This window comes from Sorex fumeus, unplaced genomic scaffold, assembly GCF_029834395.1.
Source record: "Sorex fumeus unplaced genomic scaffold, SorFum_2.1 ptg000039l, whole genome shotgun sequence".
Lineage (NCBI taxonomy): Eukaryota > Metazoa > Chordata > Mammalia > Eulipotyphla > Soricidae > Sorex > Sorex fumeus.
This window is the reverse complement of record NW_026606096.1, coordinates 17,451,692-17,470,638: the sequence shown is the minus strand read 5'-3', so window position 1 is coordinate 17,470,638 and position 18,947 is coordinate 17,451,692. Positions and strand designations below refer to the sequence as shown.

General features: G+C 37.8%; 1 protein-coding gene across 1 annotated transcript; it reads right to left on the bottom strand.

Annotated features, from left to right (window-relative positions):
* Positions 1-9,060: 9,060 nt before the first annotated feature.
* On the bottom strand, positions 9,061-17,445 carry NPY1R (neuropeptide Y receptor Y1). The gene is made up of 3 exons (XM_056118913.1): positions 17,313-17,445; positions 10,870-11,718; positions 9,061-10,771 (listed from the first exon to the last, which is right to left on the bottom strand). The coding sequence occupies exons 2-3, from the start codon at positions 11,566-11,568 to the stop codon at positions 10,319-10,321; spliced, it is 1,152 nt and encodes a 383-aa protein (XP_055974888.1). The 5' UTR covers positions 11,569-11,718; positions 17,313-17,445; the 3' UTR covers positions 9,061-10,318.
* Between the last annotated feature and the right edge of the window lie 1,502 nt (positions 17,446-18,947).

The window sequence follows — 18,947 nt, the reverse complement described above, 5'->3', positions numbered from 1 at the left end:
AGATAGTACTTCCTTTTTGTTGCTTCATTTTATAATTTTTTATGGATATTTCCATCTTTTATAATTTCGGGGGGAATGGGTGTTAAATGATGTGTCTTTCCAAGTCTTTGTCTCAATTTTACTTAATAGATTAATTAACTTTAATTGATCTCCATAAATTACAGAGTTACAAAACAACTCATTAAGTTCAAGTATACAGTACTCTAACACCTATCCTTTCACCAGTGTCATCTTCCCACCACAAGTATCTTGTTTCCCTTCTCCAGTCTGTCTCTACAGTGGGGTCTTTTCCTCTCCACCATTATCTCTTTCTTAATCTATCCCCCTCCCACACCCCAAGTTTGCTATTGAAAACTGCTTCTCTTCTTCATTTCTATTGCCTTTGGACTTTTGTTTTTCCTCTACTAAGTTTCATAAATATTCCATGTATGAGAGGAATCATTCTGTGTCTGTCCCTCTCCCTTTGACTAAATTCACTCTGTATGATACTCTCCATATCCAACAATACATAGCAAATTGCATGACTTTATCTGTTCTTATGGCCAAGTTCTATTCCATGGTGTAGATGAACCATATTTTCTTAATCCAAACTTCTGTTCTTGGGCACTTGGGTTTTTTCCAGATTTTGGTTACTGTGAATAATGCTGTAACAAACATAGAAGTGACCCATTTTTAAATGCAGTTCGTTCACTTTTTTATGTGTTGATTAATATCTATTGGGCTGGAGCGATAGCACAGTGGTAGGCCAGCCTTGTGCGTGGCCAGCCTGGTCAAGCCGGGTTCCACCCCTCTCAGAGAGCCCGGCAAGCGACCGAGAGAATCTCACCTGCACTGCAAAGCCTGGCAAGCTACCGTGATCTATTCGATATGCCAAACGCAGTAACAACAAGTCTCACAATGGAGACGTTACTGGGCCCCCTCAAGCAAATCGATGAACAACGGGAGGACAGTGCTACAGTGCTATGCCAATGTCAATTAATATCTATTATCGAGTTTTAAAAATTTTTTGTATTATTTAATTTAACAGACTTTTATCAGATATGTCTTCTGCAAATATTTTCTTCCAGTCTGTGGCTGGTATTCTTATTCTCTTGTCAGTGTTTTTCACAGAGAAGTTATATAATTAAGTGAAATTCAATCCTTTATTTTTAAGGATTGTGTTTGATGTTGTATCTAAAAGTTTATTGTTACACAAAAGGTCACATTGATTTTCTCCTCTAATATTATATAAGAAATTTTAGGTGTGTTTTACAATATGTTTATAAATTATTTGAAGTAAGTTTTATACTGTATGCTTTATATTTATATTCATTTTTATTTCATTTATTTATCTTGGCATGTAGATGTTCCAGTTATAATATCATCTTTTGTTAAAAAGGAATTTAAGCTATCTTTTCTCCACTGTGTTGCCTTTAGTTCTTTGTCAAAGATCAAGTGACACATTTATCTGTTTCTGTTTCTGGTTTTTCTTTTCTGTCTCACTATTGTGTCTGTACTCTAAATACTATGACCTTTTTATTATTGAAATTTTGACACAATAATTACACCATTACAATAGTGTTAAAGATTATGTTTTCAGTATATAGTTAATACAACTTACTAACACTGAAGTACCCAAGATCCTTACCACTGTACATTTATTACTTCTACTCTACCTCTTTCCTTGGGTCCTTACTTTATTCCCCAAATGCTTAATAATCTTTATAATCCAACCCAACATCATAAGTTATTATCTATTTCCTTGCTTGGTTTTTCTATGTATCAGTAATGAATGAGCTCACCTGGTATTCATCCTCCTTCTGATTTATTTCTCTTAACATGTGCCCTTCAGTTCTATCCAAATCATTTTATCTTTTCTTATCACACTGTTTTGATACTATTGCTTTACAGTAAGACTTTTAGGAAGATGGTTTTAGTTCTTTAATTTTATTCTTCTTCAGTATTACATGGGGTGTTTTGAATCTTTTGTCTTTCCCCATGAATTTTATGTAATCAGTCTGTTGATACATACAAAAAGAACTGGCAGGATTTTGATGATATGTTGAATCTAAGGGGCTGGAGTGATAGCACAGTGGGTAGAGTGTTTGACTTACACGTGGCCGACCCAGCTGACCCGGGTTCGATTCCTCCGCCCCACTCAGAGAGTCTGGCAAGCTACCCAGAGTATCTCGATCTTATGGCAAAGCCTGGCAAGCTACCCGTGACATATTCTATATGTCAAACACAGTAACAATAAGTCTCACACTGGAGACGTTACTAAGCCCACTCCAGCAAATCAATGAACAACGGGAGGACAGTGCAGTACAGGTGTAGTGCAGTTGAATCTAGAAGTTAAGGTATGTTAATAAAACACTAGCAGCTTGACAATATTAGATAGTTTTATTTATCTTGAAATACCACTTCTGTAAATTAAATTTGACTTCTTTGATCAATCTTGTTTTCCTCATAAATTTTACAGACTTTTTATATTTGTACATAAGATTTTTCATTTGCAGGGAAATAATCGTGTAAATAGTGCTGCATTTTTTGCTGTGTTTTGAACTTGAAATTTAATTACTGCTGGTATAGTATTCGTATGTCATCTGCAGGATTACATTCCAAGATACCTATTGAATGCCTGAAATGTATAATACTGAGTTAAATATTTGTTATGTTTTTCATACTAGGGCATTTGCCTTGCATGCAGCCAACATGGCTGACCCGAGTTTGATTCCTCCGCCCCTCTCAGAGGGCCCAGCAAGCTACCGAGAGTATCTCGCCTGCACAGCAGAGCCTGGCAAGCTACCCGTGATGTATTCGATATGCCAAACACAGTAACAACAAAGTCTCCAATGGAGACGTTACTGGGCCCACTCGAGCAAACCGATGAACAATGGGAAGACCGTGACTTCATATATATATGTAAATATACATATATACCATGATAAATTTTAACCTCAATGTTAAGTATAGTATTATGAGTTTAAATACCAATGCATTCACGGTTCACGGTTCTTCCGTTGTTCATCGATTTGCTCCAGAGGGCTCAGTAACATCTCCATTGTGAGACTTAATTGTTACTGTGTTTGGCATATTGAATACGTCACGGGTAGCTTGCCAGGCTTTGCCGTGCGGGCGAGATACTCTCAGTAGTTTGCCAGGCTTTCTGAGAGGGGTGGAGGAATCGAACTCAGGTTGGCCAAGTTGACTTTGTGCAAGGCAAACACCTTACCTGCTGTGCTATCGCTCCAGCCCACCAATGCATTAAATTATAATAATATACTGTTATAAAAATGTTTTGTCTCTCTATAAATAACTAGTTTAACATAATATTTTTAGAATTCAGTTGATCATGGCTAATAAATTGAAAAGCAAAATCTTGGAAAGGATGCAGATCTATATATAAGAGAACAATTGTCTTTTATCTTATATCCTACAGATATATCCTTATATCCTTGCTATAATCATTTGTTAGTTTCAGGAGTGTTTGTGGTTGTTTTGTCTCTTTCTTGGTTCTTCATAAAAAATAATGACATGTACTATCAGAATGAATCATATTTTTTCTTCCCACACAAAAGACCTCATATTGCTTTTCTCATTTTATTGCATTGACTAGTAGTATGCTCAAGTGACAAAAAAGCTTTATGCCCAGCTTCTTTGCCCAGTTTCTGACCTAAGAGAAAATTTTGATAGTTTTACTCTTAAGTATATTTTTAGTCGTAGGTTTATATACATATTATTTGTACTAATACATTTTCTTAGCATATTGATAGCCATTCTACAGTTCGTGTTGAGTCACATACTACTGTGAGCCAACAGTGGTATATACTGGCATCAATATGTTATAATTGGCATTTTTTTATTCATAATTTGGTGAGAGTTTGTTGAGATTTGGGTTATTATTTATTTAAATATTAAATATTCACTATTCATGATTTTCTGAGAATCTTTTTATCATGAAAGGATGCTTTGATTCAACAGTCCTGGGGCTACACCTACAATACATCTTTGTCTTGTTTGTTTGTTTGTTTGCTTATTTGCTTGTTTTATTTTGGGATCACACCCAAATGTGCGCAGGACTTATTTCTGGCTCTGCACTCAGAGATCATTTCTGGTGGTACTCAGGGTACCATCATTGTATCACTGTCATCCCATTGATCATTAATTTACTCAAGTAGGTGCGCCAGTAGCGTCTCTATTTCTCCCAGTCCTGAGATTTTAGCAGCCTCTCCTCACTCATCTTTCCCAACTATTGGAGGCTTTTTCAGAGTCAGGGGAATGAGACCTGTTATCGTTACTGTTTTTTGGCTTATTGAATATGCTACGGGGAGCTTGCTAGGCTCTGCTCGTGCAGGCAGTATACTCTCGGTAGCTTGCCAGGCTCTCTGAGAGGCAGATATAGATATAGATAGAGATAGAGATAGATAAAGATAGATAGACATATAGATAGATAGAGATATAGATAGATAGATTCATATGTACATACATATATACATATATATTTCTCTCTATGATTTCTTGCCTACTTCTAAACCCCATCAAATGTGGTGTGGTAATTATGGATAATAGGTAGAAAGTGTCTTATGATGTATCCAGAAAGTGGCCTGCAGTGGCAGTGGTTAGGTAGTGGAGGTCAGCTGCCGGGGCTGGGTCCTTTGGGGACGGGAAGGCTCTCATCCACCCGACTTTGGGGCAACCTGAGTGAAAACAGCCTGGCGTGGAGTCCGGTGGCATGGTTATGGGAGCCTCATTTTATGTTCCCTTCTGGGAGAAGCAGCCATGAGCTCTGGAGGGTAGCCGATGAGATTATCTGTCTTCAATCTGGGCACCCCAGAGTGGGGTGGGTGAGAGCCCTCCCCGTCCCAAGGGACCCAGCCCTGGCAGCCGACCTCCACTACCCAGCCGCCGCCATGATCCAGGCTGCTTTCCCGACACTCATGATGAGTCTCACGCATGAATGAAGTCCCACAGAACCCAGGTAATGCAAAACTTTTAGACTCTGGGCTCAATGGGACCCAGGAGCAGAGATCCTCTACCTGCTTCCCTCCAATCTCCGGTGACCCAGGGCCCACACCCATAAGCCACTCCATTGGCACCGGATAATCTCCTCATCAGGGTACCATATGGGTTTCCAAAGATTGATCCCAGGTCAAAGGGGTGTAAGGCAGACACCCTACTTGTCCTATTGCTCTGGCCAACTTGCAATACTTTGGGGTGGAGAAGAAGGAATTTGTGAGACCAGAGATCAAACTCAGAGCCTATGCCTTTGGACAAAAGTAATCCTATACAAAGTATAGTACATATCTTATATATAAAATATATGCCCCTAAACACAGTACAAAATATACTATTGCTAGGTGAAAGAACCGTTGTGTAATTCTATCAATCAAGTACTTAGGTGTGACTTATGGCAGAAGTTCTATTTACCCTCATCAACAACTTTACTTGCCATTTATGTCTTTCTCAGAAAGTAATCAAAGTTTCATAAGAAAGAAGACAAAAATCCTTGTTCTGATTCTTTTCAGAAATCTGATCTATTGTCTCTGTAATAGAGAAAGAAAACATGTTTGTATGTTAAAGATTCAGGAGCCAAATTGCCTGGTTTGGAATCTCAGTTTTGTCATTTGCTGTCCCTTTGATACATAATAAGTCACATAACCTCTCTATCACTCAGGATCTTTGTTCACAGACTGAGGGAAAAAATACCACTATTTTAGAGGGTAGCTATTGACAAATACTAAGTAAGTAATATCTTTTATAAAAAGTCTGTAGTAAATAGTATCACTGTCACTATCACTGTCCTCTCACTGTTCATTGATTTGCTCGAGCGGGCCCAGTAACATTTCCATTGTGACAAATGTTACTGTGTTTGGCATATTGAATACGTCACGGGTAGCTTGCCAGGCTTTGCCGTGCAGGCGAGATACTCTCAGTAACTTGCCAGGCTCTCCAAGAGGGGTGGAAGAATCGAACTCGGGTCGGCCTTGTTGGCTGCTTGCAAGGCAAACACCCTACCCACTGTGCTATCGCTCCAGCCCGGGTAGTAAATATTAATGAGAATAAAACCGTTATAAAAATATCTTTCCAAAATATTTAAACCACAGAGATTAAGAAAGGAGTTGGTAAGTGAAAGAAATGCGGGCATTATTCATTTGTCCTAGAAAGCTATGTTCTCATTCTTATTAGCTCAGACTCATAAATCCAACATACTGCTTCATGTACTAAAGAAAAAGTAGGGAAAGAAAATAAAAGAACTGAAAGAATTCATATCCCACTGACAAACTACATTTTTCAGCAGTATCCTTGATTGCTGAAGAAGGCAATGCTAACTGTGTCTATAAATGAAGCACTGTCCCTGAACTCACTGAATTGCAGGACAAGCACAAGGACAGTTATCTCTGCAGTTCTAACTTCATTCCATCTCTTTTCACTACCTTCACTGTGTGTGGACAAATACTTTCACTGACAAATATTCATCTGGCTGCAAGACTTTTTTTAAATGATAAAATTTTATTTATTTTTTCTTGGAACATTGGAATTAAAAAGGGAGGTGAGAATATGCAGTTAATAATCGGTGAATAAAGCTAATATGAATAGTTAAATTCTATTTTTGAGTAGAATTATCAAATTCATGAGGCAGGCTTCCCACTATGGAGAAATGTTGCTGGTCCTTTTGTCTACTCTCCTTGACCTGCCTCATGAGCAAGGGAGAGGGTAGCTGGAATAGAGAAGTGATCACTAAGTCAATGGTGGTTGGGATCACTCAGGATGAGAGATATGTGCTGAAAGTAGATAAAGGACCAAACGTGATAGTCTCTCAGTGTCTGTATTGCAAACCATAATGCTCAAAAGTAGAGCGAGAGTATGGGGAAAATTGTCTGCCAAGAGGCAGGGGGAGGATTGGGATGGAGGAGGGGCGGTACTTGGGGGATTGGTGGTGGAAAATGTGTATTGTGGAGGGATGGCTGTTCGATCATTGTATGACTGAAACTCAAACATGAAAGCTTTGTAACTATCTCATGGTGATTCAATGAAAAAAATTTCAAGCTGAATAATAAATTTTCTGATCACAAAAAAATCTCAAATTAAAAACAATAATAGAGATATCTGATTATAATGACAATTTTCTTCAACTCTTCTACTTCATTCCTTTACTAATGGCTGATACATTCATAAAGGTGTTATTTTCATGCCCAATATTATAACTTTTAAGAGAGTAAAAGTTTTCAAAAACTCAGAGTTTCAGCATAGTGATTGTTTTAGTAATACTGGACCTCAGTTTGATTTCTACTCCATCTGTTACTCTGAGTTGGGCTCAAAATTTTCAACTTGAGCTTCAATATCCTGTTATGTGAAGAGGCCATAATGTTACACATGTTATATATCCTCACAAGTACTTTAGTACATGATATAGTACTTGGAACATATGAATTGGTCAAAATATTTATTCTTATTTTATTCTAAGTTTATATAAGTTACAATACAACTGTGCTCTTGTACTGAATTATTGATTTGTGTTCTTCAGTGTCAGATAACGCAATGTTTCACAGTTTAACAGGAACATTGATATTTTTCATTGCAATGTGTCTTTTGCTGCTCTTAGACTTTACTACTAGTTCCTATACATCTTTGAATAAATACAATAACTTTATTTTTAATGTAAAAGCAAGAATCAGCATTCTATGGAACTACAAGAGTCTTAGAAATGATCATCTCAAGAAACCATATGTCCCCATAGCATCTAAAAACTTAAAGACAGGTCTGGGGATATTGTTTCGTAGTAGAGCCCTTGGTTACCAGGTGAGACACTGGGTATAATCCCCAGCATCACACCCCCCCCCCCCACACACACACGTAAATAGAAAAGGACAAAACTGTTCATTAGTTCAATAATTCAGAAAAACATGAGATGTTAAGAATTCCAGGTTTTTTAAAAGATATTTTGTAACACACATTAGAAGTTGATTTTAAGTCTTCTTCTGAGTCTTAATAACCCAGTGGTGGGAGATAACAATGTCCACATACTTTCTTTTACTTAAGTATTTTTGATATTTCTTTTAATCATTTGGTTGTAACCAGCAATATAAAACAAAAGAGTGTGTGCCTGTTAAGGGGCAGGCTTAGGGATTGGGTGGGAAAATGGGAACAATGGTGGCGGGAAAGTCACTCAGGTGGTGGGATGGTGGGATTGGTGCTGGAATATTGAAAGTCAATAACAGTATTTTGAACAGCTTTGTGAGCCCTGGTGTTTAAATAAAGTGAAAAAATAATAAAAATTGTTTTTACCTTCTTTTAATTAACTAAAGGTCATTTTGGCATTATGAATTCATATTAGCATTTAACATGAAAAGATTGATATTTGTTTGACTTATAAGACTAATCTACAATATCTCAAAATCTAAAATGTCAGGCTGGGGTTAAAAAGGCCCTTGCTTTGCATGCAATTAAACCCTGTTTTGATCCCTGGTACAATGTGTTTCTCTGAAATTCAGCCCTGTTGTAGTGTGCAATCCTTCCTCCCTAGTACATCTGGGCTATCTCAGATTATCTCCCAGGGCCAAGCAGCACTGCATCCCTGAGTCATTGTAAATCACTGACTGCTTGATTCCCATTCACTGGAACAGTGCCTAGGCTTTATGAGCACCCTCTACCAATTTTTAAAATTTAAAATGTCTTTTTTTGCTTACTGTAGAAGGGAATGAGAAGAGATCTTATAAGAGGATCTTATATAAGAAGAGATCTCCTTAGTAAAGAACTTATTAGGATTCCAAGTAAGTTTCAGTATGTGAAGAAAATATGATTGCAAATAAGGAAAAGGACGGTTAGTCTTATTCATTTATTTTAGAAATATTTTTTTGAAGAACTTCTAAGTACTTCTTGGTATTGTGTTGAACATCCTAATCAGGTTGAACAGTCTTTGCTTCTAGAAGCTTCAAAAAGCAAAGGAGGGAACTGGGCCAACTGTGATTAGTAGAAAAATTTTCATTAGCAAGCAGATAGAGGAAACTGTGGGAATATTATGAGAGGAAAGATTTGAGACTATGTTTTTAAGAAAGAAAATGAAGAAAGTAATGCAATAGATCCTCAGAAAAAGCAAAAACAATTTTAATAAAGAAGTGTTGCCCTTCTAAACTCAAACACATTCAATGCTTTGTATAATACATCAAAGATATATCTTGTTCTTTAAAGTAGCTTTCCTCCAGAAGATTATGGAGCTCAATCATGATTATAGGGTACACAAAATTAAGTATATCAACATGACATAACTACTCATACTGTTTATAGTGCAATATTTATGACACCACAAGGCACACAAGTTTGTACATGTTAACATGGATTATTGTTCTGTTTTCTGATATTTATACCTGGTAGTGATGGTGATCATTCAACATTATATCTTGTCTTTCTGTGAAAGTTTGACATTAAGAGTTAAGAAAATGAGTGATCTTATGAACACTGACATATGGAAAATACATTTTTGTGATTTAACTACTATAAATTACATGTACCTTTTGAATTACATGTATATATTTACTAGAAAGATTGACAGATACTCAAGAGACTAAAGAAAACCTTTTAACCATCAAATCAAATATAATTCAACTACCTGCAGCAATCTTAATTTACCAATCAGACTACTGCTCTTAAATCCTTTGTCAGGTACCAAACTAATTTTAAAGTTAGGTAGATGCTTTTCTTCCTAATTATTATGGGTGGTTCAATTCCCCATGATATACACAGCTGAGAAATATCCCTTATGCATCTTTATTTAAGTGGCAGTCAATTAGGAACAAAAGCAATCCTCTCTTAAAAATGTTTTTTAATAAGAATCATTCCAGAATGACTTCAGACTATGGACAGAGACTGCAGGAAGACTCTAGTTCTATATTTTGAATGCTGCTTCTGTACTTCTGTATATTGCCACTTCTGCATAAGATTGAAATCATATCTACCACCTCATGAGGATTGTGCAATCTATATTAATCAAGATGGCCCAACTCAATGAGTTTTGGGTATAGTGTTTCTAAAGTCCGTTACTAGCAATACTTTAAAGAAATTTCATTCCAATAAATACATATAAAAGCATTTATATTATATGCATGTTTACAAAAAGCACTTCAAAGATGTATGGTCAAATTGCCCGAAGATTTCAAAGCCCAACCATTTGTTTCAAATGTAATTTGGACAACTACTATAAAAGCAGTAAAAAGCAAGACCAAAAATCTTCATCTCTTTAAAATGTTTTAACCCCATTCTTTGAGAGATAGGTAATAAAAGTACATTGCAGTTTGTGCTTGCTTTAACATGTAAGTCATCTGGACCATTTGATACAAGCAGTTCAGATCTTTTCATTATCATCGGTGTTGATTTTTTTAAATGCAACTGGGCTTCCTTGTTTTAAAGAAGTCTTTGACACATCCGTGTGCATGGTTGACATAGCAATTGTCTCATAGTCATCATCCCGAGACCGGAAATCACAAAAGTTAAAGAAGAACTGCAGGTCTCTCTGGAAGTTTTTGTTTAGAAAGCCATAAAATATAGGGTTAACACAGGTGGATATCATTGCTGTGAGGTGGCAGAGCAGGAACAAGAGATTATGGTTGCACGTGGCAATGATCTGATGATTCCAATCGAACACAGTGTTAAAGATGGTTAGCGGCAACCAGCAGACGGCAAATGCTACAACAATAGACAGCAGCATAATGTTGATTCTTTTGGTTTCACTGGACCTGTACTTATTGTCTCTCATCTTGTCCATCATGTTGTTTCTCCTTTTTAATCTGATGTATATCTACAGAGAAAATAAAATAAGAGTTCAATGAAGGACTCATTAATTGAGGAATTCTTCAAAATGCAAGTGAAAATGTGAGGGGGCAAGTGTTTTCTTACCTTGAAGTAGCAAATAAATATAAAACAGAGCGGGCCGAAATACTGCAGCACCAAGAGGAGAGTGGTGTAAGACAACCTATGAGAGTCTGACGGAAATTTATCATAGCACACATATTTGTCCTTGAATGCTTCGAGTGTGACATTTTGGAAAGGCTCATCCGTCAATTCTTGATAGATCACGAAGGGTAGAGAAGAGGCCACAGCAAGGAACCAAATGACAGCAATGCCTACATAAGCGTGTCTATTATTTGGTCTCCACCCCCGTGGATTAATAATAAGCTGATGTCGTTCCACAGCAATGAGAACCAGAGAGAAAATGGACACAGTGATTGAAACACATTGCACAAAGGGATTCAATTTACACATGGCCTCACCAAAAACCCAGTGGTCCATTAATGTGTAAACAAATGTAAAGGGGAGACACATGATGGCAACAAGCAAGTCTGAGAAGGAAAGGTTCACAATCAGGATGTTCGTAACGTTTCTCATCTCCTTTTGCTTCAAGATGATTATGATCAAGGCCAGGTTTCCAGAGACCCCGAGAATGATCACAGCTCCATAAGCCAAAGCTAAGGTAAATATCATGGCCAATGGCAGGTGACAGTCATCATTTTCAAAAGCCAGAAACTGGGAATTCTTCTCGGAAAAATTATAGTATATTGAATGATTTTCTACCTGAGAAAATAAAGTTGAATTCATTTTGATTAGTCAGACTGTTACAGATTACTTTAGACAAATGGGCAGTATGTGTCTTCAAAGCAGGTCAAATGTTCATTGTATTCTTATTTTCATATTGGAATCCATTTGTCAAAATTATTCTGAATTCTTCATTTCCTTGAACTGAACAATCTGTGAAGAGAAAATGACCAAATACATTACTAATTTTATTGAGGGCAGTCAAAATGAATTCTGACTCATAATACTGCTTAAAGAGAAGACACTGAAATAAATAAACAAAAGGTAAGCTGTATAAACATCTTTAAAATAGCAGAAACAGTGCTTACATTCAAAATTCTCACAATATTTTTCACTGGACTTACTTGGCACATTTGGTTTCAGCAAAATCTAGCGATGTGTAGATTAGTAAATTGTGTGTAGATCACATGCCTAAATCTATATAAATAGTACTATCCACACATTTTTAAGCATTTTAAGATTATGAATGTGCAACACAAATTTCTGTACAATTTAAAACGTAAGGAAATTATCTGAGGCAAATAAAGCAAAAAAAAAAAAAAACCAGCAACAATTTACCCAATTTTTCCACTTACTAGAGAAAAGAAAGAATTTGTGTAGAGGCCAAGTTGTTCATCAAACAATGAAAGACAGGTATTATTTAATGCAAGTCTATTCAAAAAGAGAAGGTCAATATAGTGAAAAATCAAAACATAGTCATATGAAGGACAGCTGAATGAACAATGTTTAACTCAGAAGAAAGCTTAATAGAAATGGATTACATATCTTCTCGTATTTGAATGGGTATACATGGTTTCAGAGCTGGATATATTATGTCTAACTACACAGAGTAGGAACAAAAGAAGTGTGTTTTAACAATAAAACAGAGAATCAAAGAGATAATAAAGTATTTAGGGTTCTTGCTTGGCAAACAGCCTACCCAGGCTCTATGCCCAGCACCTCATATGGTCCCCCAAGTACTGCCAAGAATGATCCCTTAGCACAGAGTGAGGAGTCAGCCCTAAGCATCATGAGTTTGGGACAAAAATCAGACAAATTTCACAAGCAATAATATTTAATAAAATTGAATAAACTATCCACAAAACTGTCAAGTATTTCATACACAAAAGTTTAAAACTACTGATGAAAGACTCAAGGATTCTTGCATCATGAAGGAGAAATCAAACTAACTCTGAAGCATTTTTTTTAATATTTCAGAACTTTCAAAGAATTTCTAAAGTATTTCATATAAATATCCTTTCCCTAGATGAGCATTTCTTAACTACCACATGCCCTCCTTGAAGAGACTCCAGGATACTCTAAGGGGCAAGAGCATAAATGAGGTGAAAGAGCATAAATGAGGCCACAGCATGAGATTAAGGGGTCAATTGGTAGGAAGGGGAGGCTTTGGGAGGAAACAAGATTAGGGGTTGGGAGAGACACATAGTCAGAAAAAAAGATTGATAAACACTGCACTGGACTATCGAGAGAGATACAATGCAGGGATCTGAATTTTAGTACGAATTTTGGTCTCTTACTACATTTTACTAGATACTCTTTTTTAACCAATATAATCCAGAAAACAAGTCTTGCTTGATCAAAAGCTCCTTCTAAAAATATTCTGACTTCCCCTAAATGACAAAATAAACACATGCAATGAGATTTATGTTAATCAACAAGCCATTGTGTCTGTGTTAAGAAGGGCCATTTCATTTCTTTCTTATACGAGAACAATAAAGCAAATCATGGATATTTACTTCCCTTGGAAAGGACATAAAAAGTTAATGAACAAAAATGTATTTACCTTTCAAGTGTCACCTCTACTGAACCTTTTCTTGAGTGTTTTTAACTTTCTAGACTATGTCTTTTTTTTAATTGCAAAACCACAAATTGACTATAAAACTGAAGATTAAAAAGTTAAGATGATATCATAAAGTAACAATAAAAGCATTTAGACTAAAAAATGAGAGTGTGGTAATTTTGAGTGTGAGTGCTATTAAAAATAAGACCCTCTCTGCACAAGTAGTAAAACTCCTAGACTTATACGATAATCACACTTTGTTTCTCAAGAATGCTAAAGTCTGACAGAGGTTGGTCTGTGTCTAAAAGCCAGAAAAACCAGCAAGGATTAGGTAAGAATCTAAAACTTATTTGGAAACTCCTCTCTTAAAATCCAAAAAAACTGCATTTCATGCCTTATATTCAGTTTGCATATCAAGATAGTTCACATTATTTATCAACTATGATTTTTTTCTTCATGATTTAAAATAAAACTAGCATGTTAGCAAAGTTCATCTTGTGACTTCTTCCTGCCACCATCTCCTACCAGGTGAATTAGTATCCTAATCTGAGATTATGTAAGGTATGAACTAGAACTGAGAACATTTCTGAGCCTGATTTCTACCCCTCTACATTATTCCTCTTTCTGCATTTCAATCGCAAATAAGAAAGCTCCATTTCAGCTCTTGATAGTCCAAGACAAATGGCCCTTTTTAGTTTCCTTCTCCCATTACTCTTGCTTAGTGTCCTGTCTTATCATCAGTCCAAGATTTACCCATCTTTCAAAGAGTTAGTTGTCTCCTCTCAACTTTAATAAAACCTCTTTAAGGTTGACATCATACACACATGTTAGAATCTTGTAACTTGGTTCCTCTGTGAGTTTATCTTAACATCACTAGTTTAATTCTATCACATTCCTCTTACCTGTAAAATGAATTCTGAGGAACACAGTCATTTTAGTGGGTTGGGTATATGGGGGAAGTGTTCTATTGCATGTAATAGGAAAAAATGGAGGTTTTGAGACAAATTCACTCATACAGTAAGTATTTCTGAGTACCTATTTCACACGAGGCAATGTTTTAGTAGACATATAGGGTACCTCTTCATTGAGTTTTCTGGTAGAGAAAGGCAGAGATAGAAAAAATAAATTAGTAAATGGTACGGTATGTCAGATGATATTAAGTGCTGAAGAGAAGAGTAAAGCAGAAAAAGGAAACTGGTACCACTGGGGGGTTTCATTTGTTACTGGGTGGTAGGGAAATCCTCTGACAGCCTCAGACAATGGATGGCATGTGAGTTTAGATCTGGGAATGGTGAGTGAGGGAGTCATACAGAGAACTCAATAACTATATTCCATGTGGAAAGAAAAAAACTAACATCCTCAACTCTGGAGTAGAGTTAGTGCCTAAACTGTGATGAGAACTGGCATACAAGGGAGTAAGTACTAGAAAATTTATTATAAATAGTCAAGTGAAGGGATCACTGTGAAGGAAAGTCTCGTTCCTGGGACATTATTAAACTTGTACTCAGAGGTGAGGGACCCATGGAAAGTGCGGCAAGTGCATAATGCTACCTCGCTTTTATTTTAAAATGATTTTGGTTGATGTTTTAAACAGGCTGAAGACACAAAAGAGAAAAATGGAGATTTTGAGGCTAATACAATAACCCAGGTAAGGGCAATAGAAGAACAGAATAGAAGTGTGCAGTGGAAATAAAAATGAAGTTTGATATCTCCTAAGTTACTTCAACATGCTCCCATACTTATGAAGAATTAATATATTTAATAAAGGTTTATAACTTACTTATAATAATTGAATTCATAATCAACTATGAATATATTCATACCTTAGTATATGAGCTACAAAGAGCTTCCTCTCAGAGAAATTTAAGTAAATACACTAAAATTCTATGACCTTTGAAATTATATTTGATAAATATATTTAACAGAGGCATAGCACTTTTCATAGTCCGAGGTTAATTTAGCAAAGTTCACATTTAGTAGATATTCCAGATGGGTAAGTGTTTTGCACTGGTAAAAAGTGTATTTTCAGTCTGCCTGGCTATCATTTCAAGAAAGAAAAGCTGTCGTTAAATAATACTATGGAAAGAAAGAATTAGCATACATCATCTTTGCAAAAGAAAATAATGTTATTTACTATTCTGGTGACATTTCTAAAATAAGTAGTGCAGTGACAGACAGTGCAAAACTTCAAGATTGTTGAATCTCAATATAGCCATCACGTGCATTAAAGACCCAAGAGAGACAGTACAATATATCATTCCTTTGCTAATTAGCCCCCTGCCAGAGAGGAAATATCCTTGTTTCCAATTAAATGCTCGCCTTTCAATACTTGTTGTAAACAAATGCTGTTTCCCACCAGAAAGTACAGCTTTCTGGTGATAACCTGCTTCAGATTTTTTTTTTCATGGACACAGAATGGCTGTTCATCTCACTTGTCTTGAAAATGAAATGCCAGGCTGTTAGATTCAGCCTCCAAAGTTACTGCTACTTTATCTACAGGAGTTACATAATTCTCGGTTTCTATCCTCTCCCAGAGAGCTGCTTCAAAAACAAGCGAAGACTAATACAGTAATAGCCACTCACCAAGAAAGAGATTCAGAGAACTGGTCAGAGAACTTCCTGCTCCCTTTCGGCATCAAAGAAGGAGCCCAGCCTTGGAGCTGACAGCTAATGTTCCCTTCTGTCCAGAAACAGGCAAACTGCTCCCCAGTCCCCACTGTGTGACACCAATAACCTGATTTCAACAGCATCGGGGTGGGCATGGCAAACGTAAGAGTACCCCCCATCTTTTTTTCTTTAGAACATCAATACACACTTCTTCCCCGTTTTCTAGGTTTATTTTGTGCACCAAGAGGTCCGGAACGAAATGAGATTGTGTTCCATCAAAATTCTTCTCTGCACACTTACACGCCCACCTTTTCTTAAGTTTCCCTGTTGTGTTAATAGGTAAATTCCCCCGCCAAGACCCCCTTCCCAGTCCTTAGCAACATACACACACACACACACACACACACACACACACACACACACACATTAGGGAAGGTCTCTATCCCGTGAAAGAGACAAACCACAAAACCAAGCAACCCACAACAAGATCCAAACTCAATCTTCTTTCTCTCCCTAGCCCAGCATTAGTCCTTAAAATACCCGATTTCTCCCCCAGTCTCCCCAGGGATCTACAAAACTCTCTTAAACCGCTTCCACCTCCAGCGATGCACTAACCTCGCCCACTCCGCTTCTTGGACCACCGTCTTAAAAGCAGCTCAAGAGTTCTGTGACAGGTCAGAACTTGGGTTCAGCGGTGCAAGCGACAGACTGGAAGGGGATGGAAGGGAGGGACCGGGGCTTTCTTTCCGCCCTGGAAGCGACGAGCTAACAGCTAGGGTGGGAGAGGGGAGCCGGCGCGCGTGCCCCGAGGTCCAGCAAAAACCTCCGCAACGGGCCGGCACGGCACTTAAGTCAAGAAGAAGGTGGGAGACGCGCCACGCACTCACTCAGTCCTGTCTGCCCCGGACCCACGCTGCGCTGCTGCCTCGGCTCAAACTCCAGCGAGCTGCAGAACCATCGGAGAGAGAGGAGCGAGAGGGTGCACCCCGCCTAGAACTCCAGCACCTTGCAAAGGGAATGCAGACCACGAACTCCCCATCGCCCCCTCTCCCCCACCAAAGCCCCCTGCAGCAGCCCTGGACCAACTCCAGGATACCAACCAGCGACCCCATCTCCCTGGGAGCAGGTGTTCCAGAATCCTTTTCCAATCCTTCGGAGCAGCGAGCCTCGCTAACCCGTCCAGAACACCGAACCGAAATGCAGAGCCGCACGCCCCGTGCCAGTTTCCCAGGGATTCGGAAACTGTCCGAACACTCGCAGGCGGGTTCTGCCTCTCTCGGCCCTGGTCGCATCCACGTGAGATCTCCCCCATCCACCTCCCCAGAAAAGTCCCTGGAGAAGGGATAAAGTTGAAACTTACCCTCTTTTGCACTCCTTTAATAATGCGGGGAGCTGCGCTGGAAGGGAGCGGTGGAGATAGAGATTCGCTGCGATTGCTCTGGCTCAGACTAGAGATCGGGGAAGATAGGAAGAGACGCCCCCTTAAAGCCGAACTCCACCTCATCCCAGCATCACGTGACGGCGCCCCGCGCGCGAGCTCCCCCACCCAAACACCTCACCTTGGATCTGCACCTCGGAGGTGCGTGGCCTAGGAATTCTGGAAAGAAAAGCAACTAAAATCTAAAGCACGCGATGTCGGACACAGGCAGACGCACCGCGACCGGGGGAAAAGTAAGTCCCCGTCCCGCACGGTCCTGGACTCCGGCAATTTTGGAAGGTTTTGGAAAAGTCAATGCACGGTTTTTCTTTGTTTGCAGGTCAGTGCCATCTTGTGGTCGAAGTCAGACCCGGCTGAAACGCCGGAGCATCAAAGTCCGGGATGAAAAGGACTGTTATTTACAAAAGGGGATGGAGAGGTGAAATTCATCGCTAAAACATCACTAATATTTTTTGGGCTTTCTTTTGTAACAGTCAAATACTTTTCATGTCAATACCTAGAATTTTTTTCCTAAGGGAAAACAAAAGACCTTTGAAAAGCCAAAGTAGAGACTTTTTAAAGAGAGTCTAGCCTTGTAGTTCTCCTTTCTTTTCCACTGCGAAAATGCATTGAGTCACATTTGTTCCCAGCGCCCAGCTGCTTTTTTTTTTAAGGGAGCAAGATGAACTGAACATATCCCCGGAGGTCAAAGAATCAATGCAATTTTCTCGGAGCTTAGTCTACTGAACATGATGAAGAAAAGAATAGACTGTAACTTTGGTATTGGCAAAACCATCCTATTCCTGATGATTCAGACTAATTGCTGATACATTGATCTCTGTTGATATACATAGTTCTACTATGAAGAGTCACATTTTTGTGATAAACACATGTACTAGTCACTTAATGTAGATGAACAGAGCTTCCATGTCAAACAGTCAAAAATTTTAAGTCTTCTCAATACTTAATAGGCCACAGCACAGGGATACATAAAAGTTTTATTACATAACAAGTGTAATTGCATCGTCTTCAGAGTGAAGACAAAGCAAAATTCCAAGGCATATGTAATCATCTGAACTTTACATTGGTTAATTGTTTTCTTGTTATAAGCATGAATAAACACTATTTAAAGCTCAATATAAGCCATGCTCATTTCCTTATATAGATGTGATATACACAACCCGGTTTGTTTTCTTTTGGAAAGACATGAAATATTTGTCATTAGACATGTTTATATAGCTGGAAAGAGAATATGATAAATATTAAAATATAATAATCATTCAATATTAGATATAAGGATGCATCTAAAAATTCTACTAATGGTTAAACCATAAAAATATTTTTATTTCTTTTATCAGGGGTAAAAAATATGATATAACTGAGATATCTATTCTTTCACAAAGCAACAATTTGCTTTCTGACATATTCTAAGTCTAGTTCATTCCATTAAGCCCCATGTTCTTAGAAGCAAGTTTAACCCCAAAGTTTTAATCCTCAAACTGGCTATTTTTAGTTTCTATAGGAATTTAAAATTAAATCATTTAATTATGTGCAAAGAATGATTTTTGGAAATATGCT

Coding starts and splice junctions, on each gene's coding strand:
- NPY1R (XM_056118913.1), bottom strand. CDS start 11,568: ATGAATTCAACTTTATTTTCTCAGGTAGAAAATCATTCAATATACTAT. Junction 10,772..10,869: donor TATTTATTTGCTACTTCAAG/GTAAGAAAACAC, acceptor TTTTCTCTGTAG/ATATACATCAGATTAAAAAG.